The sequence below is a fragment of the Photinus pyralis genome, unplaced genomic scaffold, assembly GCF_008802855.1.
Source record: "Photinus pyralis isolate 1611_PpyrPB1 unplaced genomic scaffold, Ppyr1.3 Ppyr1.4_LG1, whole genome shotgun sequence".
Classification (NCBI taxonomy): domain Eukaryota; kingdom Metazoa; phylum Arthropoda; class Insecta; order Coleoptera; family Lampyridae; genus Photinus; species Photinus pyralis.
The window spans coordinates 6,389,876-6,404,310 of NW_022170249.1; the positions used below are offsets into that span (position 1 = coordinate 6,389,876).

Below are 14,435 nucleotides of genomic sequence, written 5' to 3' on the forward strand. Positions count from 1 at the left end.
TGTTATTAATAACCAGAAAATCCTCGAACAATTCCATGTTTTATTTCACAGAAAATAAGTGAATTTATAGGTTAGGGCACTGAATAACCTCTATAGCAAAACAGCTGCAAGATCCGTCCTGTAGCTGGAACTGCGCATGACTTTCACGCAACGAGTGGTCTAGGTCTAGACCAGTCGTTGCGTTCGATCAACTTTTCGCTCGATGTGGTAGGTTCGAGAATGCAGTGACATTCACGTTCACATCAAGGTCAGTCGATGTGAACAAAGCACATCTTCGGGAATCGACGAGACGTAGACCACGGGAACCAAACGTGGCCTCTAACTGTGATTAAAGTACCACACCCGAGACCACACCACTTCCGTTATCATTAGCGTCTCACTTCAGTGGCGTAGAGATATAATTTTCTTTCCACTAATAGGAATAATAACAAAAAAAAACGTATAGAAGGAGTAAAATATATGCTCGTGCTCGTGGTAAAGTAAACAAAATAGACAAGGATGGGAAAGTATGCAGATTTAATATAATCATTGATTACAAATCTAAATATACATCGATGTGTTCCATTAGTATAATTAAGGCCAGTTTACTATAACCACTACAACTTGACAACTCCCATTAAATTCACTGTGTTGATCAATAGCTACAATTGATTGGTTGGTCTCAGGTTCATTACAAGTTTTGATAGTACTTACTGCATATTTGACGAGATCTTTGATGAACATTTTCCGGTGCAACCTTTGGTCGAAATCACAGTCAATGAAGCGTTGTGAGCACAAAAGTAAATTTCGAGAGCTGTTCTTGAGATATATTTACAAATGTTAGGTAATCATTTTGCTCGAAGTACTGGTTCGTTTGGAAAACTAAGAAACATAAACTAGGTACCTACAACCTCGCCTACAACATGATAGATGACATGTCTTACCGATGAAAGGAAATGCCCTGTTTCTTCCCTTTATGAGAAATTTTGCATGATACGCAGCTAATCATTCTCAATTCACAAAATTGCGTGTGATAAAAACACTATGCGGCAGCATAGAGTAAATAATTATTTACTCTATGGCGGCAGTTAGTTATAAACGAGAGCACAAACCGATCCGAAATTATTAGGTACTTTAAAATGGCAAATTTAATAAAATTTGAATTTGGTGGAAAACTGACAGTGACAGGACCCGCGTTTTCATATGTCAAATAATGTCGGCCAAAATGTACCTTCACGGGAACCTATCCACGCGAGTGGCCTCTATCTGCGGCAACTTCCGTCTACAAAAATTCTTACCCCCTCTACCATTATATTCCCTCCATTAGTTTTCTAACTCAATGAAGCGACCTTACTCGTAGAAGCGACCCGAGTACTAGTTAGAGAAATGCGCGGTGAGCGGCAAATTCAAATATACCCAATGGCGGCGTTACTTGTAAACATACAATTTCTAGCCAATGATAGTTGAAAAACATGCACACGACGCGCGCTGGTGCTTTAGCTTAAAGGTCTACTCAAACCGACGCGGGATATGCATGCGAATCGCCGAATCGGTATGCATACTTCTACAGTGAATTTTTTTAAAATGCGAACATAGGAATTTGTATGCAATGTAATTTCCCTATGTTCGATTTAAAAAAAAACACATCAATCTATTGAGTAGTTCAAATGAGTAGTAGATACAATTGACAGCTGTCGCATTTTTAAAAATACCGCCGTCCAATTTAATTATTACGAAATCGGTTAGGTTAATGCTTAGAATGTCAAGGAGGACACTTCGAACATTTATTGTAATTTATTGTTTTCGTTATTTATTTGCTTATTTTCACCATTTATGTATTGATTAGATCAAATTAGTAGAATTCCAGGTGCACATGACCTACAAATAATTGAAGGTTGGTTCACAATGAATTGTGATGTCAGAGCGTGCCATGTGAAGTCAAGTTATCGTAGGTTTAAGAAAAATTTATCCTGAACTTGCTATAGCCTCACATGGCTTATTTAAAAAAATCTTACCGAGTGCTCTTCATCATAAAGACTATGAGTTGCTGTTCATAGTCACACAAGTTGCGCGTTTTGGGAATGTGAACACCTCATAGATTGATGTGTTTTTTTTAAATCGAACATAGGCAAATTACATTGCGTGCAAACTCCTATGTTCGCATTTAAAAAAAACTCACGTATATCCCGCTGAACAAATATATCCAACGTCGGTTTGAATGGACCTTGATATGGGTCTCCTGTAGTTATTTATTGCAAAAATTATTACGATTGTTATTGTACTAAAAAAATACTAAAATTGGTTGTGATAGAAAATAAATATCTTCAGTTTAATTTTGACTGTTTTAAAAAATAACTTTTAATTCGGTCCGAGTTTTTAGATTCTCTAAATGGAATTTTAAATAGCAAACATAACTGCCCTGTTGACCTAATTCCCGTTCTGTAATAATAAAGGTACCCATGCAGGGCTGATGATCTGGGACACCCTCTGTATACATAATACATGTGGTTTCAAAAAACTAATACTTACCCTAATATTGATTTGTAATTAGTAATAATAATAACTATTGGGTACTAAGTAAGAAAGTTGTTTTTCTAAATAATAGCGTGACCTTTTGCATAGTATGCTTACCAGGAATTTGCTAATTGCCTTCTGTTTTTTATGTAAGAAAGACCCAAATTTCCTAAGCAAAGCGTTTGAACCAAAACTTTTTCCCTTTTGCCACTAAAATAATTATTCTCATAAAATATAATTTTATTTAACATAGAAATTTGAAACGGTATTTATAAAATTCAGTACAAAAATACATATATATGCACACTATTAACTTCAAAACATAATCTAAAAACTAGTGATGGCCACGTCGATGATGCAGGCGTCTATTGTAATGTTCAAACATTTGCAATGCTCTCTCCTAAAGCCAAATTTAATAATAATCAAATACATCACAATAAGCATTACCTGTAAAAGCAGATCTTCACGATTCAATCCTAAAAAGGGATTAACAGGAGCTGCTGGAATAACGGGTTTTGTGTTCGTCTTATAGTGGTGTTGAATATCAGCGGTGGGATCAATTTTTAACTTTTTGGCTACGCTAATTCCTATATCGTTCTTAGCTTCTTCTGCACTTTTTAATATTGCATCCTTATGCAGCTGATTGGTATCGCTATATAGCGGACAGCTACAAGAGAACTATAAGGAAAATAAATGTTTGTATATGTACTTACAGATTTGTTTTATCACCACCGGGTCCGTTAAAATGGTTATAATCTTTGACAGGTTGATTACAAACATAGCACATAAGAGCTCCACACGAACATGTCATCTTATTACAACCGTCTGATTTTATGAACTTCATACCGCATTTGTAGCAGGTTCTGAAAACATATTTCATCATACACACGGACGGTTGCAGGAAAGCAAATTATAATCAAAATCCTACATTATTTGCCAAATCTGAGTTTAAACAAGAATTTTGACATTTGATTGGCTACCTACTGCAATATAAAGTCAATCAAATGACTTAATACAGGATTAAACAATAATCCTGGACTATTTTTTTTGTGCAACTGGCCGACAAAAATTAGTTCATTTCAGAAATAAGAAGAATTGTTTCAGATATTTTGCTGCACATTATCTTACGTCAAACAGTTTCAACACACAGTAAAATCAAGACAATGGAGATGGAAAAATGTGTAGCCTAGTTTTATTGAAAATCATAGTTGGAATCCCTGTTGGCAATTTTAATGTAAAACTCAGTTACATACGGGAAGAAGGACAAAATAATACAGTTTTCCCTCTTAGATAGAAAATAGACTGCGTCTATATTTTCTTTTTGGTTTCATATCATTTGGGACCCAATATTTTAGCGTTTAGGCAAAAAAAATAAGGAAAGCCTTCTTGACATCTCCGTTAGTTATGAACTGAATTGCATGAAATTTTGTATGTAGGCACCTCGAATAAAAGTAAAAGTAAGCAATGCCAAATCAAAAAATTTGTTTTGGGCATGCGCAATCCGATTTTGTTTATTTCTCAAGATATTTAAATGAAATTTTGTATGTAGACATCTTGAATTGAAGTAGTTCTAGTATTCTCATATTCAAATGATGTATGTCTTTATCCAAAAACAAGTCCCGCCACCCGCGTGGACCTTCCATTAAAATCTCGACTCTCAATTGAACCTAATGTGACCTTCGGTTCTAAAGATGTCTGTAATGAAAGAAGTCTGTAATGAGAGAGATTGGCTTACTAATTGATCCCTTGAGGGAAGGTTATTTTCATTTAAGCTTGAAATAAGTAGTAAAATACTTGGTTATTACTAAACGTTCGCGTTTTGAACCAGTGGCCATATTAAAATCATCTTCACACACTACTGCAAATCCCAACATAGCAGATTGATCCGAAGCACTTATAAATTAAGATGGACTGCTAATGCTGAATTAACAAATGACACCTACATGGGGGCCGCCATGATGTGCACTCACAGTAATAAACAAGCATTAACCTCACGACTTTTGCTTTCATTACATTCTAATAAAAAATTATATGGCATTTTAATAGAAAAAAGAGCAGTATGAAATAAACTGTTTTACATTATTTATATGTTAAACTAGTGATAGGTCCTTACGGACCTATCGGCGCCGTTTAATTAGCAAACGCCGTTTTATGTGGTTTACCGTTTGTAAATTAAAAAAATTTTTAACTTTTTTTAAATTTTTTTTATTTTTTTGTTTATTTATGTGGTTTACCATTTGTCAATGTTTAAAAAAATTTTTTATATATATTTTTTTTTGTTTTTTTTGCTTAATGCTTGTGAGAATATAGTTAAGGTTGGCTGACGTTACAATTTTCTAAAAAGGGAAAAGAAATTTGATTCGGTTCAAAAAAGCATCGATATGTCAATACTCAGTAGTCAATCTCATTACATGGGTTGGTAAAAATGCTTCGCATTTCAAGACTGCGCTAGAGTGAGTATATCGCCGAAAATGGGATATAATTGGAGGTGTAATCTATGTTCGGCGCAATGCGATTTTTTACACAATTTTTTAGATGAACCTACCATAAAGATTTCGATCAAATTACCCTTTATCATTGCGCATGCGCTATACGACTTTTGGCGCGACCATTGACAATTTTTTTGAATTTGTGAAGAATGTTTTTGTTTTTTGGAAACATCACCTATACAAAGTCATTTTTTTTTAAATTTCGATTCAACTTGTTAAATCCAGATCTGCACATAATTGTACATAAGATTCTTTAACTTAGATTAGTTTTGATCATACGTCGGCTCCGGCGGGTTTCCCGCCTCGCCTCGCTTGGATTCGTAACGATCCATAGCTCGGCTTCACCGCGCACTGTTCATTTTACCGTACTTCTGCAAGAAATAGTCTAAAATGATTTATATTTTCTTTTTGTAAGATGTTAACACGCACTATGAGGTTTGAACAAAGACAATTTTTCAGTTTCTGTGTTGTAGCGATATTAAAATGATATTGAGAAGACTGAATTGACAATTTTTTTGAATTTGTGAGCAATATTTTTGTTTTTTTTGGAAAAATCACCTATACAAAGTGACTTTTTTTTGAAAATTTCTATTCAACTTGTTGAATCCAGGTCTGCACAAGATTTTTTAATGTTGATAACACTTTTGGTTTTGATTAGACACACGCTCGGCTCGTCGCCTCGCCTCGCTCTGATTTTTAGCGGTCCATAGCTTGGCTTCGCCTCGCACTGTTCAACAAAAACAATTTCTCAGTTTCAGTTTTGGAGCGGTAAGAAAATGATATTGAGGAGACTGAATTTATAATTTTTTTGAATTTGTGAGGAATATTTTTGTTTTTGGGAACATCTCCTATAAAGTGCCTTTTTTTCAAATGTCTATTCAACTTGTTGAATCCAGATCTGCACATAAGATTTTTTAATTTTGATAACACTTCTTGGTTTTGATGAGACATACGCTCGGCTTTGCCGCCTCGCCTCGCTTTGATTTGTAGAGGTCTACAGCTCGGCTTCGCCTCGGACTGTTCATTTTACTGCACTTTTGCAAGAACTAATTTAAAATGATTTATTTTTTTCATTTATTAGATTCTAATTTTGCCGCCATGCTGCGGGGCAGGCGGGGGAGGTTACATACTCGATACCCTGCGCTTTCGAAAGACCCCTATGCCCCTCGACCTTTTTACCATATCCACCTCTCCAAAATTTTTTCATATCTCCCCTCCTTCGCCCTCAACGAATTTTTAAACTCGCAATTTTACCAAAAAACGACCTCCAGAGTACACTTCGCATCCTACCACTAGCTCCCGGGGATGTCAAGCCGGATCGAAAATGTGCATATCCCCAACGACTACATATTCCGGAAGTACCGACAACATAGGTCGAATAACTTCTCTTCCATACGCAAAAAACTACGCCATAATCGTATATCGAAACAACCCCTCGTCAAGGGGTTAGTTCCAATCCGATTGCCTTCCGATCGGCCGCCTCCAATAGAGAACTTATGCTAAATTTTTCCCATTATAAGTACATACCTACAAATTACCGTTTAAAAATTATAAATGAAAATTGACAAATACGCGATATCTGTTTTTTTTACAAAAAAATTTCCAGAACCTTTATTTTTCAATCTAGGAGACCTTGGAATTCCTAGATATACATATGAGGATAGCTTAGGTCACCCTTTCTGGGGAGCCACTGTACGTAGAATTAAATGAAGAATTCGAAAATAGAATAAAGAGTGAAAAATTTGTTGATTTAAAATCTCAGTAAGATCGATTCACAAATAAGAAATTTACTACTACGCATACGCGCACGCAGCTTTTGACATGTTTAATGTAATTAATCGGTTCATAAATAACAAAGTAGCAGAGAAAGGATTCAACGTAATTAATAGGTCTCTAAGCTCTAAGCAGGTAATAAGCCTGCAAAATTTTACATAATAATCACATTAAATTATGAGTTACTGTACTAAAACAACAACTATAACAAGTGACTTTTTCGTTATGATAAATGTAATACCTACTACCCATATCCGCATATGGATATGGAAAAGTAATAATATGGTAGGTCCCACATTGCCATTTTTTGTCTACAATGGACAACAAAATGGAAATAGTGTTATTTACATAAAATCAGGAAAATGACACATTAATGAAATATTGAGGGGCCGAGTACTTTAATTTTCGAGTCAGGATGTCATTTTACTGACGAGTTTTGTATTAAATTTTAGCCAAAATCGTATTTTAATGTAAAATTTCAATTCTTATATAAAACTTTTGATTAATGTCAATCTGTCAATGATGGCAGGAGTCATTATAACAATGTGACAGGTGCGGCAGGTAAAGTGACAAGCGGCAGGAAACTTACGGCCAGTTGCACAAAAAACATAATCCAGGATTATTGTTTAATCCGGTATTAAGACATTTGATTGGCTTTATACTGCAGTATGCAGCCAATCAAATGTCAAAATTCTTGTTTAATCTCAGATTTGGCAAATAATCTAGGATTTTGATTATAATTCGGTTTCCTGCAACCGGCCGATAGTCTGCTCTGCCTCTTTCATGGAGATTACAATTTCCTGACAGAAAGTAGGCATGAAAATGAAGGTTACAGGACGATTTTGGGTAAACAAACATACCTAAGTAGTGCTTCAGTCATCTTATTTTCAATGTATGTCCGAGCTTTAACGTCTGCATCCTTCTCAACTTCATCGCAACGTAAAGGCACATGCGAAGGTTCCTTACACATTCGACATGACTCTTTCATACACTCAGGATTTAGGCACCTAAACAATTTATCATCACGAGCAGGTATAGTGACAAAATCACAGAAAGGACATGTTTCCAAATCGTCAATTCCAGCCGCTTTTACTTCTTCGACTTGTTTCTTTAAAGCGACGACAGAAAACATTTTTGGGGTAAGCACAGCCTACAAAAAAAAATGGTTAATAGGAAATCTATTCAGGTTTTTATGTTTATACCTGTAAAACTTGTAAACTAAAATGGGACTCACAATCGCCAAGACAGGGAAAATCCAATTTACCATCTCCAAACGCAACCTCCGCACCTTTCCGTACACAATCTTTACAAAATATACAGCCAGCTTCGCAAGAAGTGATATCTTTGAACATGATTTCATCGTCGTAGCAACAAGCACACGTTTGCAATAATCCCGCGGCTTTGGCCTGCTTACGTTCCATCTCTTCTTCTATTTTTCGTTTATTTAAAAATTCCGTTATTTCCTCTTGATGGTCATAGAAGGCAATTTCTTGAAGAAGAGGTATGTTTTGAATTACAGAAGGCATCACCACCTTTGGTCGCTTTGATTTCAATCTTTTGAAAGAAGGGTAACTTTCTAGTTCTTTGCAAGTTGCCAAAAACCTTTCTTCATTTTTAATAAAGGATTCGCGGATTGATCGCACACTTACTAATGCAAATTTGTTTCGTAGGTAACACATAGCATAATGGTGACTATGATTATCTAATCCATTCACTTTACGCTTTGAATCAGCAAAATACTGAAAAGGATCGGGTATTACCTCTAGAAATTTGGCGACACTAAATTTATTTGTGTACTGGTTTTGTTGGGCGGATATTTGTTTCTTCCTACAAACAAATAAATTAAACAATTACCCTGGAAAAGATACACATGTACCTCAAATATTCTTTCAACGTAGGATAGTTTCGTGTTTCGAGTGCTTCAGACACAAATGCTTTAAGTTCGTCTGGATTATCTATTAGACGATCGCAATGCATTTGTAAATAATCCGGATCAGCGTCCACAAGTATGCTCTTCATTAGCTCCAGCTGTTCGGAAGCATTCAAACGGCACGGTGGGCTTTCAACTTTTTGCCGTTTTGGATAATCCATATCCGTATCCAGGATTTTGGCAATTAAATTGTCCATTACAGCAGGCGAGTGGCGCTTTCCTTTACAAATCTTCCGTATGAATTGTGGACATGCGTCTGGAAATATTTCCATCAGCGGATGAACCAATTTATTATCTAGTTGTTCCTCTTCTGGTAATGCGTGTGGCTCATCTGCATTTTGTTCTTCTCGTAACTGATCTAAAATGCTTTCCAAGCCATTTTCAGTCATCTCTACGTCATCTGGGAAAATTGCATTTCGACTCTCTTCAACAATTTCCTCAACAGTTGGAAGCCTTGCCACATTTTGTATAAAACCATTTGTTGTTCTTCTTAAACGTATTTTTGGAATATCATTTTCGTTAAGTGTGTTCCTGAAAGAGAAAGAAATTATGTTACACAAAATCCCTTCACTAAATCTCACCACATGCTGCAAAGGAGAGTATTAGTGCACTAAACATTTTCAATAAATGCAAATTTGCCATGAAGTGATAACGCATTTATACTTATGATTTGGTATCTGTTTAGATTATGGCAATCATAATGACAAGTAACATATGACATGCAGCGCAGCCCATAAACAACCAAACTGAAACAGAAGGTCAAGAAAAGTATTACTAATTGATTTTCTCTACAGCTACTACTTGCTGCATATTAAATTAAATAAATTTTTTACATCATGATTTCTTACTAAGAAATCACTCTCATTATAGTAGGAGCGGCTCGTGATAAATATTGGTATTATTCGGCATTTCGTATTAAAATTGTGCCACTTGGAACACATGTTCCCTAGACCTATTGGAGTGATTTGAGACGCAGAGCCGGAAGTTCCGTCCCTTAGGATTGAAAATGGCGCCAATTTTGACAATTTCAGGAAATACAGGGTGTCCCTAAAAGGTCTGTACAACGCGCTACCAGGGGTTCTTGGTATCAAAATAGGACGATTTAACCCTACTTACCTCTATCCAAAAGTGCTTCGTTAAGGCGCTATCTACCGCCAAAGATTCAAAAAACAAATTGTTATTTTTATTTTATCGGAAAATGGTTTTGCCGATTAAAATGAAAGTCGGGATGTGAATTTGCAAGTAAACTGTCTATCAGTGTCTAAAAATTCAGAACCGTCAAAATAGTAGTTAAAAAGTTTTAGACCTCTTCAGATGTGGATGGTCAGTATTGTACCACCTACATAGCAACTACAATCAAAACGATGATATCACAAAGACCCTTTCTACATTAGACATTCACATCCCGACTTTCATTTTAATCGGCAAAACCATTTTCCGATAAAATAAAAATAACGATTTGTTTTTTGAATCTTTGGCGGTAGATAGCGCCTTACCGAAGCACTTTTGGATAGAGGTAAGTTGGGTTAAATCGTCCTATTTTAATACCAAGAACACCTGGTAGCGCGTTGTACAGACCTTTTAGGGACACCCTGTATATGTTTTTAGAGCGATTTTTACGTTTGAGGTGACGTTTACGAGGTTTCCGACGGTGAATATCACAAAAATGATATCCAAAGCTAATTTCTTAGTGGGAAGCATGTTTCATTTATCATATGTAGGCCAATTGTATGATATCTTTAACGTCTGACAAGATTCAGAGGTTTTGACCGATTTTCGTAGTTGAGGTGGCGTTTCTGAGATTCTTTTGGGCGAAGATTACCAAAAAAGACCCATTAAAGGCCTTTTTTTTTATGAATTTTTATGTATTTTGAATAAACAGATCGAGGTTGACTAAGTGCAAAACTGAAACTTCTTCATTGAATCCTGTTTTTAACTAAAAATTGTTGATTATTGAAACGTATTTACAAGTAAAAACTCATCAGTCATCAAAGGGAAATGCCTGATCATAGATTTCCTGTTGCAGTCAAGCTATAAATAATATTTAGTTAAAATCATTAAAAATAAAACGCTCACAGTCATGTTTATAATAAGCATGTACAATATACTCGGCTGAGATTTTTGCCGTGTTCTTGGCAGTTAGAACTCTGTAGGGTGCAGGGAAGGCTGTTTCGTAAGCATGAACACCTCATCGTCTCACAAGTTGACTTGCAGCCGCATTTTCCTACAATTGAGAACGCTTTCCCTTTTGATGGGATACAAGTTACGCAAGAAGAGGCGGACGGGCGAATCATCCTCCATGCGAAAGATATGGTGGAGCATGGAGCCCAGAACATCCTCGTCCAGTCTTGAGATACTGACGTTCTGATGGTCATATATATTTTGTTTTGTTTTTTCTGAAAGAACTCGACCTGAAAGAAGGATATCTGACAGGTGTTGGGGCCAAGCGTCGATATCTAGCGACCCATTTTAATGTATTAGCACTTGGAGAAGAAAATTCACAAGCCCTACGGGGCTTTCATTGTTACACAGGTTATGCCACAACGCCCTGCTTCAATTCTATTGGAAACAAGAAGGCGTTTATGACTTGGATGAAACGCCCGGACGTGACACCAGCTTTACTTGAACTCTCCAATTCACAAAGAGCAATAACAGAAAAAAACAATTAAAACTTTGGAAGAATTTACTACCGTTCTCTATGACCCCGAAGCACAGGAGAAATCCACTACTAATGTGGGAAAATATTTATTTTGTACCAAAAATAAATTACTGCAGTTCCTGTCCCCAATCAAGCAGGTCATGTGTTGTGGGGGCACTGCTTTTATCCTACTGAATGCCCTCCACATCCGTCAACTTGGGGATGGAGGCAAAGTGGGCTGGGAACCAAACTGGACCAAATAGGTGTAAATATGAAAGGAGCTCACAATCCTAGGGAAATGCGGATGCAAGTGAGACCATAAGGTGTTCATGCATGCCAATCACATGCTTTGATTTTTCAGAATTCAATCAATGGGTGCGTTCACGTACGGTGGTATTTACACCTCGACAGTGCTATCCGACAGCAACTCGCGAGAGAAATCTTTGAGGAAATTTTGTTAGAGTATTCCATTCAGGCCAATTCACAGTATCGGTCACGTCACCGTCAGATCTCGGTCCGGTTAATTATTGTAGCTTGTATTTCTTATGAGCATGTTCTGACCGTGACCTGACCGTCAAATGTGAATATTCCAGGGAATATTCCTATTGAAATAGCATGTGTTGTTGGTCGTAGTCGCGACCAGTCGTCGTATTGATTACTGGTTGGTTCAGGTGGCACTGTTTAGATTTGAATCCCCCAGACTAATAGTCACAATATCAAAGTAAGGGAAGATTTATTCTCTATAATATGTCAAAATAAGATCAGAATACAACTTGTACTATTAAAATTTAAAACACTTACTAAATTTGGTGCCCTGAATCTGTTCACCAATATTTAAAAAAACTCAATCTTTGACGTTAAATATATGTCGACTGACAAAATTAATAAACCATGCAATTATTTAATTAATAGGTATTAGGTAAGTAATTAAAATATATTTTCCTTTAGGTTATCGATTTCGCTATCTATTAATGTAGCATCTTCGGACCTTGGCGTCAAAATTATTTGAAATTTGAAATACAATTAAACATCTAATAAGTCGAATGATCGTGGTTGTGTTGATTTTCTAATGATTATGTCTCGGATAATGTTGAGAAATGTGATAGTGTGGTGTATTGTTAACTTGTGAGGTTACAATACACCACATGCGACTTGCAATATGCGATATGCAACATGCGATTATTGGCTCCCCAAAATATTTTAGAGCAAAAATGTATTCAGGTTTTTTGTAGAATAAAATTTGTTACATCAATCAACCGTATTAGTTTTCCATTTTTTGCATAATAAAGATGGAAAATTGGAAAAATAAAACCCCCATCTTTTTCAATAATCTGCGATGCCATGGAATTTTCTAAAACAAAAAGATATCCAGTTATCAATTAGCAGCAGTTCGAAATGGATTTTATGATCGACTTGGTTACTGTATTGCAGTTAATGGTGACTTATTCGAACATTTATTGTAAATTGTTATATTAGGAAACCGTTTTTAGTAATTTGGTCTTTCTTTATGTTGAATTCGCTGTTCTAAATATAATACTTTTTGATAGAATGTGATTTGTTTTATAGCAGACATTCCATGGCATGACGGATATTGGCGTAGTTTTTGTATTATAAAATTCCATGGCATCAAAGATTATTGAAAAAGATGGGAGTTTTATTTTTCCAATTTTCCGTCTTTATTATGCAAAAAATTGAAAACTAATACGGTTGATTGACGTAAAAAATTTTTTTCTACAAAAAACCTTAATACATTTTTGCTCTAAAATAATTTGGGGAGCCAATAATCGCATGTTACAAATTTTACATTGAAATCCCTATGATGCGTTACGCAAGTCACCACCCTGTATATAGTTTGTAAGGATGGGTGAAAGTATGTCTGTGCCTCATAAATCGGTTAATTTTTAACCTACGAAGTGCTTTAAAAAACCATTTTTTTTTTGCAACAACTTCATAGAATTTTATTTTTTTTTTACAATTGATACTTATTTAACACCTATTTTACATTATAACTTACATGTATTTAATAAAAAATTAAATTAAAAACCATTTTGTATAAGATTATTCAAATTAATTTTTTTTAAACCCTTATTTTTGAAAAGGTTGTAGTTGAAAGGGTTCGAATGAGTCACTAATGACGAGTGTATGCAAACTTTGAACAGCCATATCTTAACCAATTTTGGTTTTACAAAAAAAAAGCAAAACGTTCAGAAAAGCAAAAGCTACATTTTTTTATTCTTGTAAATTTTTCGTAGCACTAATACTTTTGAAGTTACTTTGAAAAAAAGGCAATTTTTTAAAATTTCAAAATTTTTTTTTACTTCAAAACTACATTTTTTCAAAAATAAGCACTTTGCACCGGTCAAACTTACAGATCATATAAACAATACATAAATAAAGTAAACTGTAAAGCGGTAACGCTTAATTTCAATTGGGGTGCTACTTAGAGGGTGATTTCATCGATTTTTTTTACCAAAAAAAAGGACCAACTTTATTTTGATCGTAACTCACTTAGTTTTGATACTAGGAACTTTTCTTAACTTTTCTAAAACAAAAAGAAAGGTTTTTTCAAATACTTTAAAAAAGTATTCATACGTTTTTCCCAAAAAGTGCTTCATTTTTCAGTTATTTCACGTTGAAGTACTCGATTTGGAGTTTGACGAATGAGAACCTACTTTTCATGAGCTACAACTTTGCTTCTACTGGGTCTACAGACTTCATATATAGACCATTTTGTTTGTCTGTTTATAAGCTATATTTTTGCTAAGAATACTTTTTTCGATACAATACTTACTTTTAGAGTTATTTGCGAAAAACCGTCTGAAAACGTAGTTTTTTTTGTTGAAAAATGAACATTTTCACTCGCAAATTAACTCGAATACTATTGACTTAGTGAAAAAACTCTATAGAACAAAAGTTGCTTAGAATTACTCAATTTATCAATTTCCGGACTTATTTTGAACGTATCTTTTTTCCCCCCCGAGGAGGGGTGGCATTCACCCCTCAAGTAAAAGCAACCCTGGGCTCAAGTTCAACTTTGAAGTGGATGGTAAGTAGAACCTAAATCCAAATTTCATGAAGCAAATCCGTCGAGGCGCGAAAAATTACACGGCAA

At 35.3% G+C, this 14,435-nt stretch overlaps 1 protein-coding gene across 1 annotated transcript; it reads right to left on the reverse strand.

Moving 5' to 3' along the window:
- Positions 1–2,718: 2,718 nt before the first annotated feature.
- Positions 2,719–9,216, reverse strand: LOC116176851 (the record flags this gene model as incomplete). The annotated part of the gene is given in 6 exon segments (XM_031495662.1): positions 2,719–2,893; positions 2,941–3,160; positions 3,207–3,356; positions 7,616–7,905; positions 7,958–8,582; positions 8,632–9,216. Coding segments are annotated over 6 exon segments (1,936 nt in total), but the record flags the coding sequence as incomplete, so codon positions are not given.
- Between the last annotated feature and the right edge of the window lie 5,219 nt (positions 9,217–14,435).